Genomic DNA, 14,462 nt, shown 5'->3' on the forward strand with positions numbered 1-14,462 from the left:
AATTGTTTTTATTTCAAAGTATAAAATTAAGACCATGATTGTTCTCTTAAAGTCTTGAAGTACATCTGAAATTTTAAAGGACTAAACACCTAAGAAAAGTTTGCTTGAGCAAAAGGTAAAAAAGAAATTCACTAAGATTCCCCTCCCCATAGTCCTACCTCTGACAAGGCTAAGGGCTATGGTGCCCTCTCACTGTGATCCAACTCTGACCAGACCAGTGCCACAGTGACAAGTTACAACTGCTAAGATTCTCTGCCCTGTGGTCCCAGTTCTTCTTAGCGGGCGCTACAGAGCCCTCCCCCTGTCATCCAGCTCTGACGGAGCTGAGGAGACAGTAAGAGGTTTGAACCATTAAGATTTTTTTTCTCCCTGATGTCCTGGCTATAACTGAGCCTGGGCTGCAGTGAAGTTAATTTGACTTAACTTACTCCAAAAAAAAAAAAAAAATGGGGGAAGGTACAGCAGCTACATCAGAGCTACATGGATTTGTCATCTGCCTACCTGAAAGGTTAAATCCCTGGAACAGAACATTTTTCTGAATGACGAGGGAACAGTTAGACAAGGGAAAAGAAGCTTGTGAAACAAAGGTACAAATACAAGTTAATCATTATCCCATATACTAAGCCTGGGATATATCTGAGCTACTAAATTATATTCTTTCCACAGCCTAAATAATTTAGTAAATGGGTACTTGGCCTAGCTCCCACTAGCAACAGTTGCCTTAGAGCCCCAGGTATCCCGAAGCCTACCCCTCTAAGTAAGCAGAGCCTGAAGTTTCTACTTCAAGTTCCCCAAACCCCAAACCCTCAATGCTCTAGGCTACAATCTCCAAGCACTCCCCAGTTGAGCAGTGCCCTACCACCTCCATAACCAGGGTCTGCTACTGCAGGGACATGAGAAAAACAGAGGAGAAAAGAAGGTCAGAAGTCAACTAGCCTCCTCACCTGGTAAGATCACTCATTCTTATATGTAATTTGGAAATGCAATTAATGTCATCTTGAAGTTTATATTATTGTTGTATTTCTACACTGTATATTATAAAACCTGAGTGAGGAGAAAAATTGTGAAAGACCAGTAGTGCTACTTTATCGATTCTGCTGACCCTGACTTGTAATGAGTATATCTGCTATTTAGAAAAATTTGTAAGATTATTAACTGAGCTATTCTGGGGTACTGTTTTAATGCTAAAACCTAAAACTGTTAATTGGTGTGGAAAGGAGGAAACTGGATGAAAACTTGTCTGACTAGTTCTGCCCCATTCAGAGCAGTCTCTCCTGCTTACAATTCATATAAATTTTCCTTATGTTGTAAAATTGTCAAATCCCCTAGGAACCATCTCTATTAGGCAAGGTCATTCAGCCTGAGAAAGGAACTTGTTTAGTCATGTAAGTTTTAAATGAACCTAACTTGCTAAGAAGTTACAAAGATTAAAAGAGGTTTCTATCAATTGGCTTTTATATTTTAGAAGGATGGTAAATAGAATTTACATTTTAAGATCTGATAAATCTTTATTGCTTATTGCAGCCCCAAGAAAATAGAAATAATTATAACTGGCTCTAAGCTATGATTGGTGAAGCTTGTTGTTTAAGGTAAAAAGCACATGGGACCATAACTAAATTTTATTTTGAGTCTGAATTTGGGTATAGTTGTCTGCATTAAATCAGTGTCTGAGAGAAAATGCCACTAGCTACTCAGAGGAATGTGATCCTGTACTATCAACAGGTGGAAATCTCCATTTGGTCAAGGCTGAAGGGACAATCTTAGCCTCTGTCTGGGATGGGATCCCTCCTGGTTCAGTTTACCCATGGATTCCTTTGAAAAGGAATGTTTCCCAACTATTCCTGAGTCTAGCTATGAGAAGGAACAGATGCTACATGGTTGGATGTCTGTAACTGTACCTGAATTTAAACAGAGCCAAGGATGTTTTTCTCCTGGCATAACTGAAATGTCCTATGTCCCTGCTTTTTTTCCCTCTATAACATGTTTCTATGCTCAGAGCAAGTAACCAGTAAAAGATATGAGGTCCTTCATGTTGGCTTACTGGAAAATCTAATATTATTTTTCATACAGAATTAGAATATGTACAGAAAGTTATGAAAACTGCTTAAGATCATTTAAAAAGTTTTCAACCAACTTTCTTCATAAAAGTTTAGTGATAATGTATAAATCTTGAAACTGTTTTGAAGAAGGAAAATACTTTCAAAAAATTTTTTTAAATCTCTAGTGTTTAAGAGACCCACTAAAACCTCCACTTACAAGACATGTTTATTGCTGAATTGATATAACAAGTTGTAAAGCAGAAGAGAAGCAGAAGAGAACTGTTTTGATCTGAATTTGCAGTTATTCCATCATCTAAACAAGTGTTAATATTTGTAACTGAATGCACATGTGTAAAATTTATTCCCCTTTGAGACTGTTTGGTACCCTACCTCCTATTGTACTTCGGGTGGAGAATGCTGTTATGTATGACTGTGAATGATTCCCTTCTCAGGTCCCTCCAAGCTCTCTGAGACATCCAGGACGCAGTCCGGAGTGGTGTACCACACCACTCCGCTGTTGAGGTGGCTGGAAGAAAAGCCAGAATCCACCGCTCCGGTGACTTACAACTGAAGATTAAGAGACTGTCCTGATGCTCCTGCTCCTGGCATTCCTGCCTTTGGCCAGTTCCAACTCCTATGCTCCCACCTTGTACTCCTGGACTCTAAGACAATTCATGGGACTCTAATTGCAAAGAATGTGACTTATGGGCAGCCCACCCTCTCCTTTCATCTCTGTGCCCTGTTTGACTCTAGGTTCATGTTGTTTCCCTATACGGGCATGAATTCTGGGGGGCCGATGGTGCTGCTTGTAGAGCAGAAAAGCAGCCTTTGATCAACCCAGTCGTATGTCTGCCCTGAGGATGGGACCCCCGATTGTGGGGGACAAGGGAAATATCACTGTGCCAATTGGGATTGTGTAACCATTGATGACTGGGTCTCCGGTGGTAGCCGTGAGCACCACATTTCATTTCATTGCAGTACCTTTAAGTCATGTAACCCAGTTGTCATCAGGGTTTTAGATTGGACCAAACAGGATTGGAAAACTGGGACACCTTGGGAATCAGGTTTTATGTCACAGGAATGGATCTCAGGGGGCCTTGTTCACCATTCAACACACTCCAGTGCCAAGGGACCTTACTACCACCGGTTCCAACTCAATCCTCAACCCACCTTCTGGTGGCAATCGAACTCCAGATGGCCCCCCTGTTCCACCCATTACCATCACCCCTGCAGACTTGGGCAGCACTTTGGTTGACACCAAGTTACGACCCCACTAACTTCTGATTGCTTGTATGCAGGAACACCTCCCATTTTAGTCCCTGTCCTAGTTGACCTTGGTGTGGAGTGTCAGCAGTAGTGGGTACCACAGCCCTAGTACAAGAGAAAGGACCCCTGGACTCAGTTGAGTCCAAATTTCAACTATGAACAAGAAAAAGGGGGGAGTGAAGTGCCCACCAGAAATTATACACCAAAGCCCCCTAAACCTGCCAGAAGGGGCCCCTACCAGGGTCCCTGGAAACCACCTAATAGGCCATAATAGTGAGGGAACTTTTCACCTATGTTGCCAGAAACTTGCCCCAGATACAAATCTGTTCTTGTTACAAATATACCCCAGATGCAAGTCTGTTCTTGTTTTTGCTTGGTATTCAAGGCTTCACTAGAAATGGCATTACACCTCCTTGGAACCATATTTTGTTGTTAGTAACATCTTGTTCTACAAAAGTTTGCTCTGCAGTAGGCTCAATGCTGTCTTCCCTACTGGGGAGGCAGTCACCAGCTGGTTAATAAACACTCCTATTAAATTATAATTGGCTTGGCTGTCATGTCAATTTCATTTGTCCATTTCAGTTTCTTGACTGTTAGGTATCAATTGGGTATCCCAGTTCAGAGCACATACAGTATTTGCAGAATAACACAAAGACTCGTGACTTCATTTTATTGTGACAAAATGTATTCCATCTATAACTTAAGTTTTAGACAATTGGCTCAGTTCAATGACTTGTTCATGGCCATACAGCAAGCTCCAGACCTTCCTGTCTCCACCCTAACTAGCACACCATTCACTATATGAGGCTGCTTCTCACTGTAAGTATCTGCCAACAATTCTTTCTATGGTAATACCACCTTAGATCTGGTAAGAACAGACTTGTCTTTCCAGCTCATTTAACTACTAAGAAATGTAACCACATTTAACCACCTCAGTGGGTTAATCTGAGTTCAGGAAAGGGCCCCTAGCATTCCTAGTATCAACCTCCTTTTGTCCCACATGTCTAATGAGGGCTTCAATGGGCATGATGAGCCTCGTCCCAAGGGAGAAGCTGCATTATTCTATTAGGATAGGAGCCCGATCCCATCTACCTAAAGTGTTCTAAGAAAACCAAGGATTCATCCAGGAATCCTCATGGTACCAAAGAAGAACAGATCTGAGGGTTCTATTTGAACCTCCTTTGCTTAAGTAGTTCAGGGTACATTGATGTGTAACCTAAACTCAGCCAATAAGACAACCTCTTGTGTATACAATAAAACAAAGGGAAGAACAGCCATCCATTCTCCATCATTTATTATTTAAGTTCCATTGGATTATCAGCACAGTTTCATCGCACTGGCATTCCTTAGAAACGGAAGTTATTAGATCAGATAAATGGTAGAAAAGCATCCTATTCTGAATATTCCTTTATGGTACAAAATTTTTTTTTTTTTTACAAGCAATCGGGGTTAAGTAACTTGCTCAAGGTTACACGGCCAGTTATTTTGTGTGGGTGTTAAGTATCTGATGCCGGAACTGATCCCAGGTCTCCCGACTCTGGGGCCGGCGCCACCTGGCCACCCCTGGTACAAATATTCTTTAAGAGTAGATTTATGGAACTGTATCACATGAGTAAGAGTAAGTAATCTAAATGTAATAAAATTAGTGTCTGAGTGTATATCAGACGTGATACTATTTCTGCAAAAGGCACACATTTTATTATTAACATTGATTCATCTTAGAGTTGATAGTGAAGAAGATATGAAATCTGAAATCACTGCAAGTAAAAATGAAATATTTTAGGAATATATCTCATTAAAGCATTTCATTAATTATCAATACATCATATTAGACCATTTTACTTACCCGGCCAATCTTTCTGTGATCTCTATTTTTTGCTTCCTCTTGGAATTTTTCCCACTCTCTTAACATTTTGGGGTCTGGGAATGAAATACCATAAATTCTTTGAAGAGTTTCCATATCAGCTTTGCCTTCCCAATATGTAGATGAATTCTGCAAACAAACATTAATGACACAATAGTCACTTAACTTGTTGAACTGAAATAGTTTATAATGGCTGTAGTGACTCTTAAGGTCACTACATAAATAAACATTAAAATATATATATATATATTTTACAAATAAATAAATAATGCTCCTATTTGTCAACACCTTGGAGTCACTGCAGCCATTATAAACTCTCACGACCACCACCATTCATTTCACTGACCAGGATATAGCTAACAAAGGATCATTACTTGTCACCTGTCTAACAAGTGATTCTAATCATCTTTGTTGTAATAAAACCAAGTGAGAACATTCAAGAGCAGAAATAGAACACTTATTCAGCTCTACTGTGACAATTACTTTCCTTCCACAGTACCTAGTACCCAGCTCACCTATCTATGAAAAAGAAGTTTTAAGAATCCATTTACACAAAGAATATTATTACTATACTCTTACCTCACATAAAACCATTAAGTTAGAGGTAAAATAACTGGCATTAATATGCTTGTAACTTTCATATAATTCAAATCTCATTTTCTTATGGCATTTAAATAATAGTATATTACTAGTGTAATTAATTTCTTTCAAAAGAGAATTTGAATAGGTATTAAATTAGCCATGCTTAAGTCAGATTACACGCTATTGTAAAATCAATTTTTCTGCAGTCATGAAATCATATCAACATTTAGTGTATTTGATATTGTGGCACAGATCCTCTCTAAGAGAGTGTTGTCTGTCTTTTATCTATTGTCTAAACACAATAACAGCTAACTTTTCACCAGCCTTTATAGTTACACAAAAGAAACAGTAAATGTTACTTTAATGTTTGCATTAAAACAAACTGAGAAAAACAAATGTTTCAAGAATTCTGAGAATTTCTAAATATTTCTGAGATCATCTGGGAGAGGGGAAAATGTTACAAATGAGTTTCAAATGATTATTAGGTAGAAAAGCTGTCCTAAAAGAAAAGCATGAATCACAAAAGAAAATCATAAACATACAGATATAAATAAAAATGAATTAAACATGAAAGAAGACACTAAGAAAAAATCAAAAAGAGGGTCCTAAAAATATTCAAACCTAGGATTAGGAATATCTTCTATCTAGAAATAATGTTTTTTCTATCTAGAAAAAATATTTTTTACACAGGCATTTTGAGGTTATACAGACTTACCTTGTGAATTTTCAAAGTCTTAATCTTGCCAGTATGTCTCACATGAGGACCTCTGCATAGATCTATTAAGGGACCACACCTAAAAGAAAAAGGAACACATAAACTTAAATACACAATAAGAACAGAAAAAAAAAGCATTGCTACGTGTGCTATAAATTCTTATTGTGCTATTATTACAAGATAATATGAGATCTCACCTATAGACTGTAGTAGTTGGAGTATTCACTTTTTCATTCAAGATCCGACACTTGAATTTATTGTACTAAAAAGACAGAAAATTAGTGCAATTCTCATCTAAATTTTCAGTTCTGTATGACAGCTTATTTCTAAAACTGTCCCCACCCCTGGAATGCTTTCCCTTCTCTTCTCTCTTCCTTCAGAGCTTAGATCACATGTCAGCTACTCCTTCAAGCCTTTCCTGTGGCCCTCCCCCCCTCCCACTGGTAGTGTTCTCTCCTTCCTTAAATCAACTCCTATTTACTTAAATTACTTTAACTTGTATTGTCTTTCCATATTCTTGCTTCACCCTTTCTATAGAATATAAGGTAAGTTTCCTGAAGGCAGGGTCTATCTCATTTTTATATCTCCTACTACAATACTAGGTACTTAATTCACTTAAGTTCAAGAAACATTTATTAAACAACTATTAGTAAGATTTAGAAAACTGAATATTATAATTGATGAATAACCCCAAACCCTATTCAGTACCATAATGCTTCAAGTATAAATATCCAAGAAGTTTCCTCAACAACCTTCAACTTAGTACACTAAACATCAGGGAGACAACTCCTACTAACATTAAAGGAAGATAAATATGTGAGGTAATGTTACAAAATTAAGCAGTGAAACTCCTTCAGACTTGTGTCTTCCTATACTACGGACAACTTACCTTAAACATTTCAAGCAAAGTTTCTTTCTTAACTTCCAGTCTTTCAAATAACTGTTTCTCCTTAATGATTTTCTTACATAAAGCCTCCAAAGCAGAGAAATCATTGCTAGACACACCTCTGGAGGTGAAATGGAAAAAGATAAATTTGTCTTCATTACATTGTAAAAACAAGAGAGTGCAAAGATACTACAACATTTTAAAATAACATTTTTAGTTTTATCAGGAAAATTAGCATTAATATGCACACATGCATGTGTACATATATACACACCTATATACAGACACATTATTGTTCAGTCATTTCAGTGGTGTCTGACTCTTCATTACCATTTGGGGTTTTCTTGACAAGGACACTGAATTGGTTTGCTATTTCTTCCTCCAGCTCATTTTACAAATCAGGAAACTGAGGCAAACAAGGCTAAGTGAGTTGCCCAGGGTCACATAGCTAGGAAGTGTCCGAGGCCACATTTGAACTCAGGTTTTCCTGACTCCAGGTTCTACCCACTGTACCACCTAGCTGTCTTACACATACATATATGTCTGCATACATAGTGTATTATATACTATATGAGAATGCCTATATACACTATACATACATATATAGTATATTGGAGATTTTGGCACTTAACAAGTTTTTATGTTTCATATCAGACATAATATGAGCCTTAGCCAGGAAATGAGGAAAGCTATTCAGTGGAAGGAAGAAAATAGCAGTAGAGGAAAGCAAGGGACACTTGTGAATTTGAAATCAGAAGTAGGTTTGAATCCTGTCATTTTGGGGTAGGGAAACACACAGAACTCACTTGAACTCTATGAACCTCAGTTTAATCATTTGTAAAACTGAATTATGTTTCTACTGCCTATCTGACAAAGCCATTGTGAGGAAAGTATTTTGCCAACTTTAAAATACTATTGATACATGTGAGTTATTTTCTCTTCCCCCTCAACCCTCCCTGACCAAAGCTAAGGTCCCTATGGCTTTTGACATCTAAGAATTAAAAGCCTTACAGTTGGCATTGCTTCACATGCAGAGAATATTTAAGTTGTTTAGTGTGAAAATGTGTTAATTCAAGAGTAACTTTAATAGTAATGAAATTTAAAGATCCCCCTGTATTGGCTTGGTTTTTGGATTGATTGTGTTAAAACCCAGAGCTTGTGAATCCCACTTGTGGGATGGACTTGTTGATGTGAAAAGAGAGGGCTGAACTGGGAAGAGCTGGTGACTTAAATTTAGAGAGACACAAGCAAAGAGAGAGGCAGAAGAATTTTTTGGAAGCAGCATCTTGGAGGCAGAGAGAGGGAGAGGATTGCTGAGGGCCACTTTGAATTGCCCAGGACTTTTGAGAGCTGCCACTCAGAGCTGCCAAGGACTGAGGAGACATGGCTGTTTTGCTGGTACTTTGTCTGTTTTGATGTTGTTTTGCCAGATTTGTCCACTGGTGAAGGACAGTGCTGTTGTTGCAGAGGTTCTGGAACCTTGCTGTTGGTTCAGAAGCCCTGAAGCAGGATTTTCTTGTGTGTTTACAGAAATCCTGGAAGGGTGTTTTGCTAATGTTTTCAGGGGTCCTAGGACTGTTCTGCAGACAGAGAATGAATTAATGAAGACACTGGCAATGTATCTTGTGGCCTTGCTAAGCTTTGGCTCCCCAGGAACAAAGATTGCTGAGAACTTGCCTCTGTGAAGATGAAGAAAAGACCTCTCTTTGGGTATTAAGTGCTGTGCTTAAGCTTGTTTTAACTCTGGGGTAGATTCAATTGTGATCCAAGGGTGGGGGAACTTTTGACCTTTTTTTTGTGCTCTGTGATTGAACTTATGTGAATGTACTTTACTTATGATTGGAAATTAATCTCCACTTGAGAAGAGGGGCTTTGTGATGGACTAAATGAATGTACAGCCTAGGGGTGGAGTAGTAATTAGAAGAGGGACTTTGTGATTGACTAAATGAATTATAATGTCCAGGGGTAGGGTAGTACTTGATTGAATTACACTTGGTAAATGCTGTATTTTGAATGATGCTATATTTTGATTTTCTCTGTTCTTAATTTTTCACTGAATAAAATGGAGAGCACCTATTCTGGTATTTTGAACCTTGGGAAGTTGCCTTTGCTTGGCATTACATTAACCAAACTTATTCTATAAGCAAAACACAGGGAAAAAAATCTGCCTCATCACTTAATTACGTCTCAAGATATGAAGCCTTTAAATTTATATACTCACATAATCAGAATTTAATTGAACTTACCCATTCTCAAGGTACATGTCATAATAAAAGCCATTTTCTATTGGTGGACCATAGCACAAGCATCCACCATAGACTCTCTCCATGGCTTCACCCATTATATGAGCGCTTGAGTGCCAGTATACCTGAAAAATGAAAGATAAACATGGTAGTATGAGTCTCAGGGGTACATTATAATACATTCTACAAAATAAAGAAAAAAATTGGCCACTATGACTGTTATTTTAAAATACAGCAGTTATTCTAAGCTTAAAAATCATACAAACTATAGTTCAATCATGGGAATCATAAGCTATGTTGTGGTTTTAAGTAGGCTTTAGCATTTTAACTCAGATGAATTACACAAAGAGCTGTTGTAAGGATATCATCATCAAGGACATGTGTGATTAGAAAAGGAGGTGCACTGATCATGTAACAAAGGGGTGGCTAGGTGGCGCAATGAAAGAACACCGATCCTGGAGTCAGGAGGACCTGAGTTCAAATCGGGACTAGTCGTGTGACCTTGGACAAGTCACTTAACCCCAATTGCCCTGCGTTTCTCCTTCCAAAAAAAAAGCAAGAGATAACAGATGAACAGCCAGTATTGCACTGGAATCTACGACATCATAAAATTCAGAGAAAAGAATATTCCTCTAGAACATTTGGCATAGTCTCTATAAGGGTCAAGAAAGACCATGGACAAAAATGGCACAGAATGAAAAAAAGATTGATCTGTATAACAGATACAAAGAGTGGTCAGAAAAGCAACTTTCACATTCATATACAGTCAGCAGAATCTTTCTGCACTGTCTTAATTTAGATAACTTTATATAACTAGGTAAGACTAATTGCTACTTGATTTATTTTCAATGTCAATAAAAAGGTTGGATTCTACCTTTTTAAAATTAGTGACTAGTCATATTCTATATGAAAATAGCTCAATGCTACAAATGTTAACTCGCTCTGCATTATTATAAAATATAGTAACCAAAAATTAAGTTGCAACTCCCAAATAACTGCATTCTGAAAGCAGATATCTGTCCATTAACTGATATTTTATAGGCAATATCTGTTCCTTGAACAAATGTAAACCTTTATAGTTTGAACGTTTGAATCTGTTGTGATTAGAAATTCTACAATGAGTTATAGAATTAAAATTCAAAGTTCTAGTTTGTTTTAAAGACACTGAGCAAGTCATTCAAATTTTCAAATTTTACTGTCTCACTCTATTTTATTGCTTTTTCTTCATGGATCTTTAAAATACTGAAAGCTTTCTGAAAAGCAATCTGACAAACAGCAAGTTTCAGAAAAGTGATCAGGCCCTTAGGCTCAAGCAATTCCCACTGGTAGGACAGCATATGTGGAAAAAAACCCCATCTTACAAACATATTGAAAGCTCTTTTAATCTTAACACAAGGCACTAAAATGAGTCTTATCTTGAAGACTGACACCAGAATACTGTAGTGCCATAAAAAGTGACAAATCTGAAGTACATAGGTAAATAATGAAAAGACATATAAAATGCAAACTGAGACAGGAACCAGAAGCAGCATATACATGGGACTGCAACTATATGAAGAAGGAAAAACATGCCAAAGATATGTAGCAGAGCTTTAGAAGCACAGAGATGGAGTGTGAAGGTAACAAAGTGACACAATGGTTTTGCTCCTACTGGCAACTTTAAACAATTAAAATTATGACATAAGGTTGATTGTCTTTCCTCTTCTTTATCTAATGAAGATACAAGCAGTCAGTCCAAATTTTGAGATTTTCATATTACTCTATACTTCGTTTGATTATTAGTTTAAGGGATGCTTGTTTTAAAATTTACATTTGTAGTCATGATAATAAATTTAAAAAACTAAACTGTCTTTATGAAATAGAGAATCACAAGAAAAAATGCAGGAGACATACTTCTGTTTTAAGAATGACATAATGAAAGTTATTTTGGAAAAAATCTTAATCTGTAGTAGTTCAATAAACTAAAAACATTTAAGCAAATTCTTATTACTGACATAGTTTTTCCATTGAGAGAAAAAGCAAATAAACAAGAAATTGGTTGTCATAAATCCAAACAAGGATGTAGAACAGCTATACATTCATACAGATCAAAAACCCTGAAAAATATTCCCTTGGGTGATATTCAAATTAAAATGTTGATTTACATATCTTGAAAAAAAAGAGACAGGGCACAAGAAGTAATAGGGGAAAATGTGTTGTAGCATATTATTGATTACTTTTTAAATAATTTTTATTGACATCTTTACATTTCATGGATTTCTCCCTATATGCCCCAACCTTCCCAGTTTCCCAGAGAGCCCTCTTTTAAAACAAAGTTTTGTTTTGTTTCATTCCAAAAGGGAAAGTGAAATAAAAAAATCAGTAAAACTCATCAACATAATGAAAAAAATTTGATCTTATTATCAGTCTTATGTTGAAGATTAAACATTTGTTCCTTTGGACCCTTATCATCCACAAAGAAATAGAGGAAATAACTTCTCATCTCTTCTCTGGGGCCAAGCTTATTCTTTTTTTTCAATATTCAGTTTCAACCATTCTGTAGTTGTTGAACTTTCTATTTTCACAGTTGCCATAATTGTGCATATTGTTTTTCTGGCTTTGTTTTACTTTGCACCAATTCATGATTATGTTAAAAAAAGAATCTAGCTCTCTCTACCCCCCAGGGCAAATTTTGTGATAAAACTTAAAAGATCGGGATTTAGTGTTAAATTCAGTACATAAAATTTTGAAATTAGCTTTATAAGCTTTAGCTACTGATTTATAGAACTCTGCTTTGGCAAGCATTTAAAAATGAATGGGAAAAAAGACAATAAGCACAAATGTCAATATTAAAAAACAACAATGTAACAACTAAAAACTTACTGCTTGAGCTTCTTCGTCCTCAAATTTAAGAAGCTCCAGGGTGCAGTCTTCCTCCAAAGGGCGATCTAGATCCCATACGACGTTATTTACTTTGGCGATTACTGTGTTATCAGCTAGACCTTGACTAAAAATAACAATAATGATGACAATTCATGTGAAATGCCAAACTGTGGAGCAGATTCTTTTTAGTTCAATATTTAATTTTTGATGGAAATATTGAGAAAACTAAAAATCCAAAATAGTAACAAAATCAGAGAAATAAAATGGAAAAAAAAAACCCAATAAAGGATAGCTCAATAAATACTGGATGAACTTTAGCTCTTTCCAACTCTAAAATTTTGAGATCCTCATTTAACCTGAAAATTCAGTTCTATATGAGAAGTTGTGTGTTAATTAACCTATTGCTACATAAAATTAGTTTATCAAAAAGAAATTAATTCTGAATGACAGGCCCCACCCAGTAACAAGTGTTTTAAAGATGTTTAAATGTTATCCTGTGACTTTTTAATTTTTATTTTTTGCTTTTTGGAGGGGGAAGGTAGGGCAATTGGGGTTAAGTGACTTGCCCAAGGTCACTAGTTTTTATGTTAAGTGTCTGACTAGATTTTTGACTAGTTTTTGTGTTAAGTGTCACCTAGCCGCCCCATCCTGTGACTTTTAAAACTATGTATTTGTTCTCCTAGGAAAACAGAGAAAAACCCCAAATGATGATTATAAGAATATTTATTTTAATTATGCACAAAAAAATTCTTTTTGAAGGTACAATAAACAACATTCCCATAACTTTTACCGAAAGTTACAGTAAACAAAAATTGTTCAATGCTTTGTTATTCAGACAATTTGGAAGGATATCTTGTTTTCAAAAGACAATGAGACAGATCGTTATTTTTATTAAGTGAAACAAAGCTTATAAAACTTGTATGAACTCTGGCCTGGCCTGTGTTCATAATTATACAGTGTAAAAAGATGCTTCATTAGTGTCATCAAGGTTTGGATAAAGAACATTTGAAAGCTAATACTTTTTCTGTGTATAAGGCTTAGCTACAGTAGCTTCAAAGCACTGATTTATCTTATTTTAAAGTTTTTTTTTAGTCAATCAAATCGATACCAGTGTTCATTAAGCACTATTTGCAAGGCACTTCAGGAAAATGCATCACCCTTAAGAGCTTACAATGTAGAACATAATACTAGTGATAACATTTCAGCATAATACAAAAAAAAAAAAGGTAACAAGGCAGTAGGTGATGAAGGGCCAAATTCAATGTGCTGTAGACATATAATTCAAAGACTTTGTTCATTTAGCATCATAACCTTGGCCTTCATAGGGCAGGAAAATGAGAAACTGTACCTTATCTCAATGCAAATGAGGTGTTGCTAATTATTCTAAAAACTGAAAGAAGGAAGAGGTTAACTTCAGCCTGGAATGGAGAATTTGATCCTGAGAGACCAGAAAAACACTGATAGGAAGAAAGGAGGTTTCAACAAGGCATTCCTGACAAGATCATCAGTGTTATGTCTCAGCTTATTTCATGCCTTCTCTATATGAGTTATTATGATGCTAACATTAACTTATACAGGATTATCTGGCTTAGTCTTCAGAGACTTCTACAATCTGGCCTCACTCAGCTTTTCAATCTTATGAGTCTCATTTATTCTCCCTCAAAAAGGTCTTCTATTTTTCCACATCCAGACTATTATTCCTGATGATCCTGTCACATTTAGCATAATGCTTTTTCACAGGGACCATAAAATTAGGAGACTGGTAGAGCAACAAGGAAAGCCTCTTCTGGTTTTTATGAAATGATAAGAAGCTCTTCAGATGACCAACCAAATCTGTAGATTTATAATCACTTCAATTTGAATTTAAGCAGGTCTCTCAAACAGACATTCAACTCTTCTTTAATCCTCAACATCAAAAACACTATGGAAGCCAACATGGTTTCCCAAGAACAGAACTGGAGTAGGAAATGAGACTTGAGCTATACAGCTCTGGCCCTGTCACCAA

General features: G+C 36.4%; 1 protein-coding gene across 1 annotated transcript in view; it reads right to left on the reverse strand.

The window, feature by feature from the left end:
• Window positions 1-14,462, reverse strand: part of LOC138172711 (threonine--tRNA ligase 1, cytoplasmic) — a 57,579-nt gene that overhangs the window by 18,854 nt on the left and 24,263 nt on the right. The window contains exons 4-9 of the mRNA XM_069102475.1: window positions 12,458-12,581; window positions 9,599-9,720; window positions 7,356-7,473; window positions 6,664-6,728; window positions 6,467-6,545; window positions 5,152-5,298 (exon numbers count right to left, since the gene is read on the reverse strand). Coding sequence (XP_068958576.1) covers window positions 5,152-5,298; window positions 6,467-6,545; window positions 6,664-6,728; window positions 7,356-7,473; window positions 9,599-9,720; window positions 12,458-12,581 — 655 coding nt within the window. The remainder of the gene's footprint in view (window positions 1-5,151; window positions 5,299-6,466; window positions 6,546-6,663; window positions 6,729-7,355; window positions 7,474-9,598; window positions 9,721-12,457; window positions 12,582-14,462) is intronic.

The sequence above is a fragment of the Petaurus breviceps genome, unplaced genomic scaffold, assembly GCF_028583685.1.
Source record: "Petaurus breviceps papuanus isolate PSGF00001 unplaced genomic scaffold, PetGlider_PUasm1.0 129, whole genome shotgun sequence".
NCBI classification, from domain to species: Eukaryota; Metazoa; Chordata; class Mammalia; order Diprotodontia; family Petauridae; genus Petaurus; species Petaurus breviceps.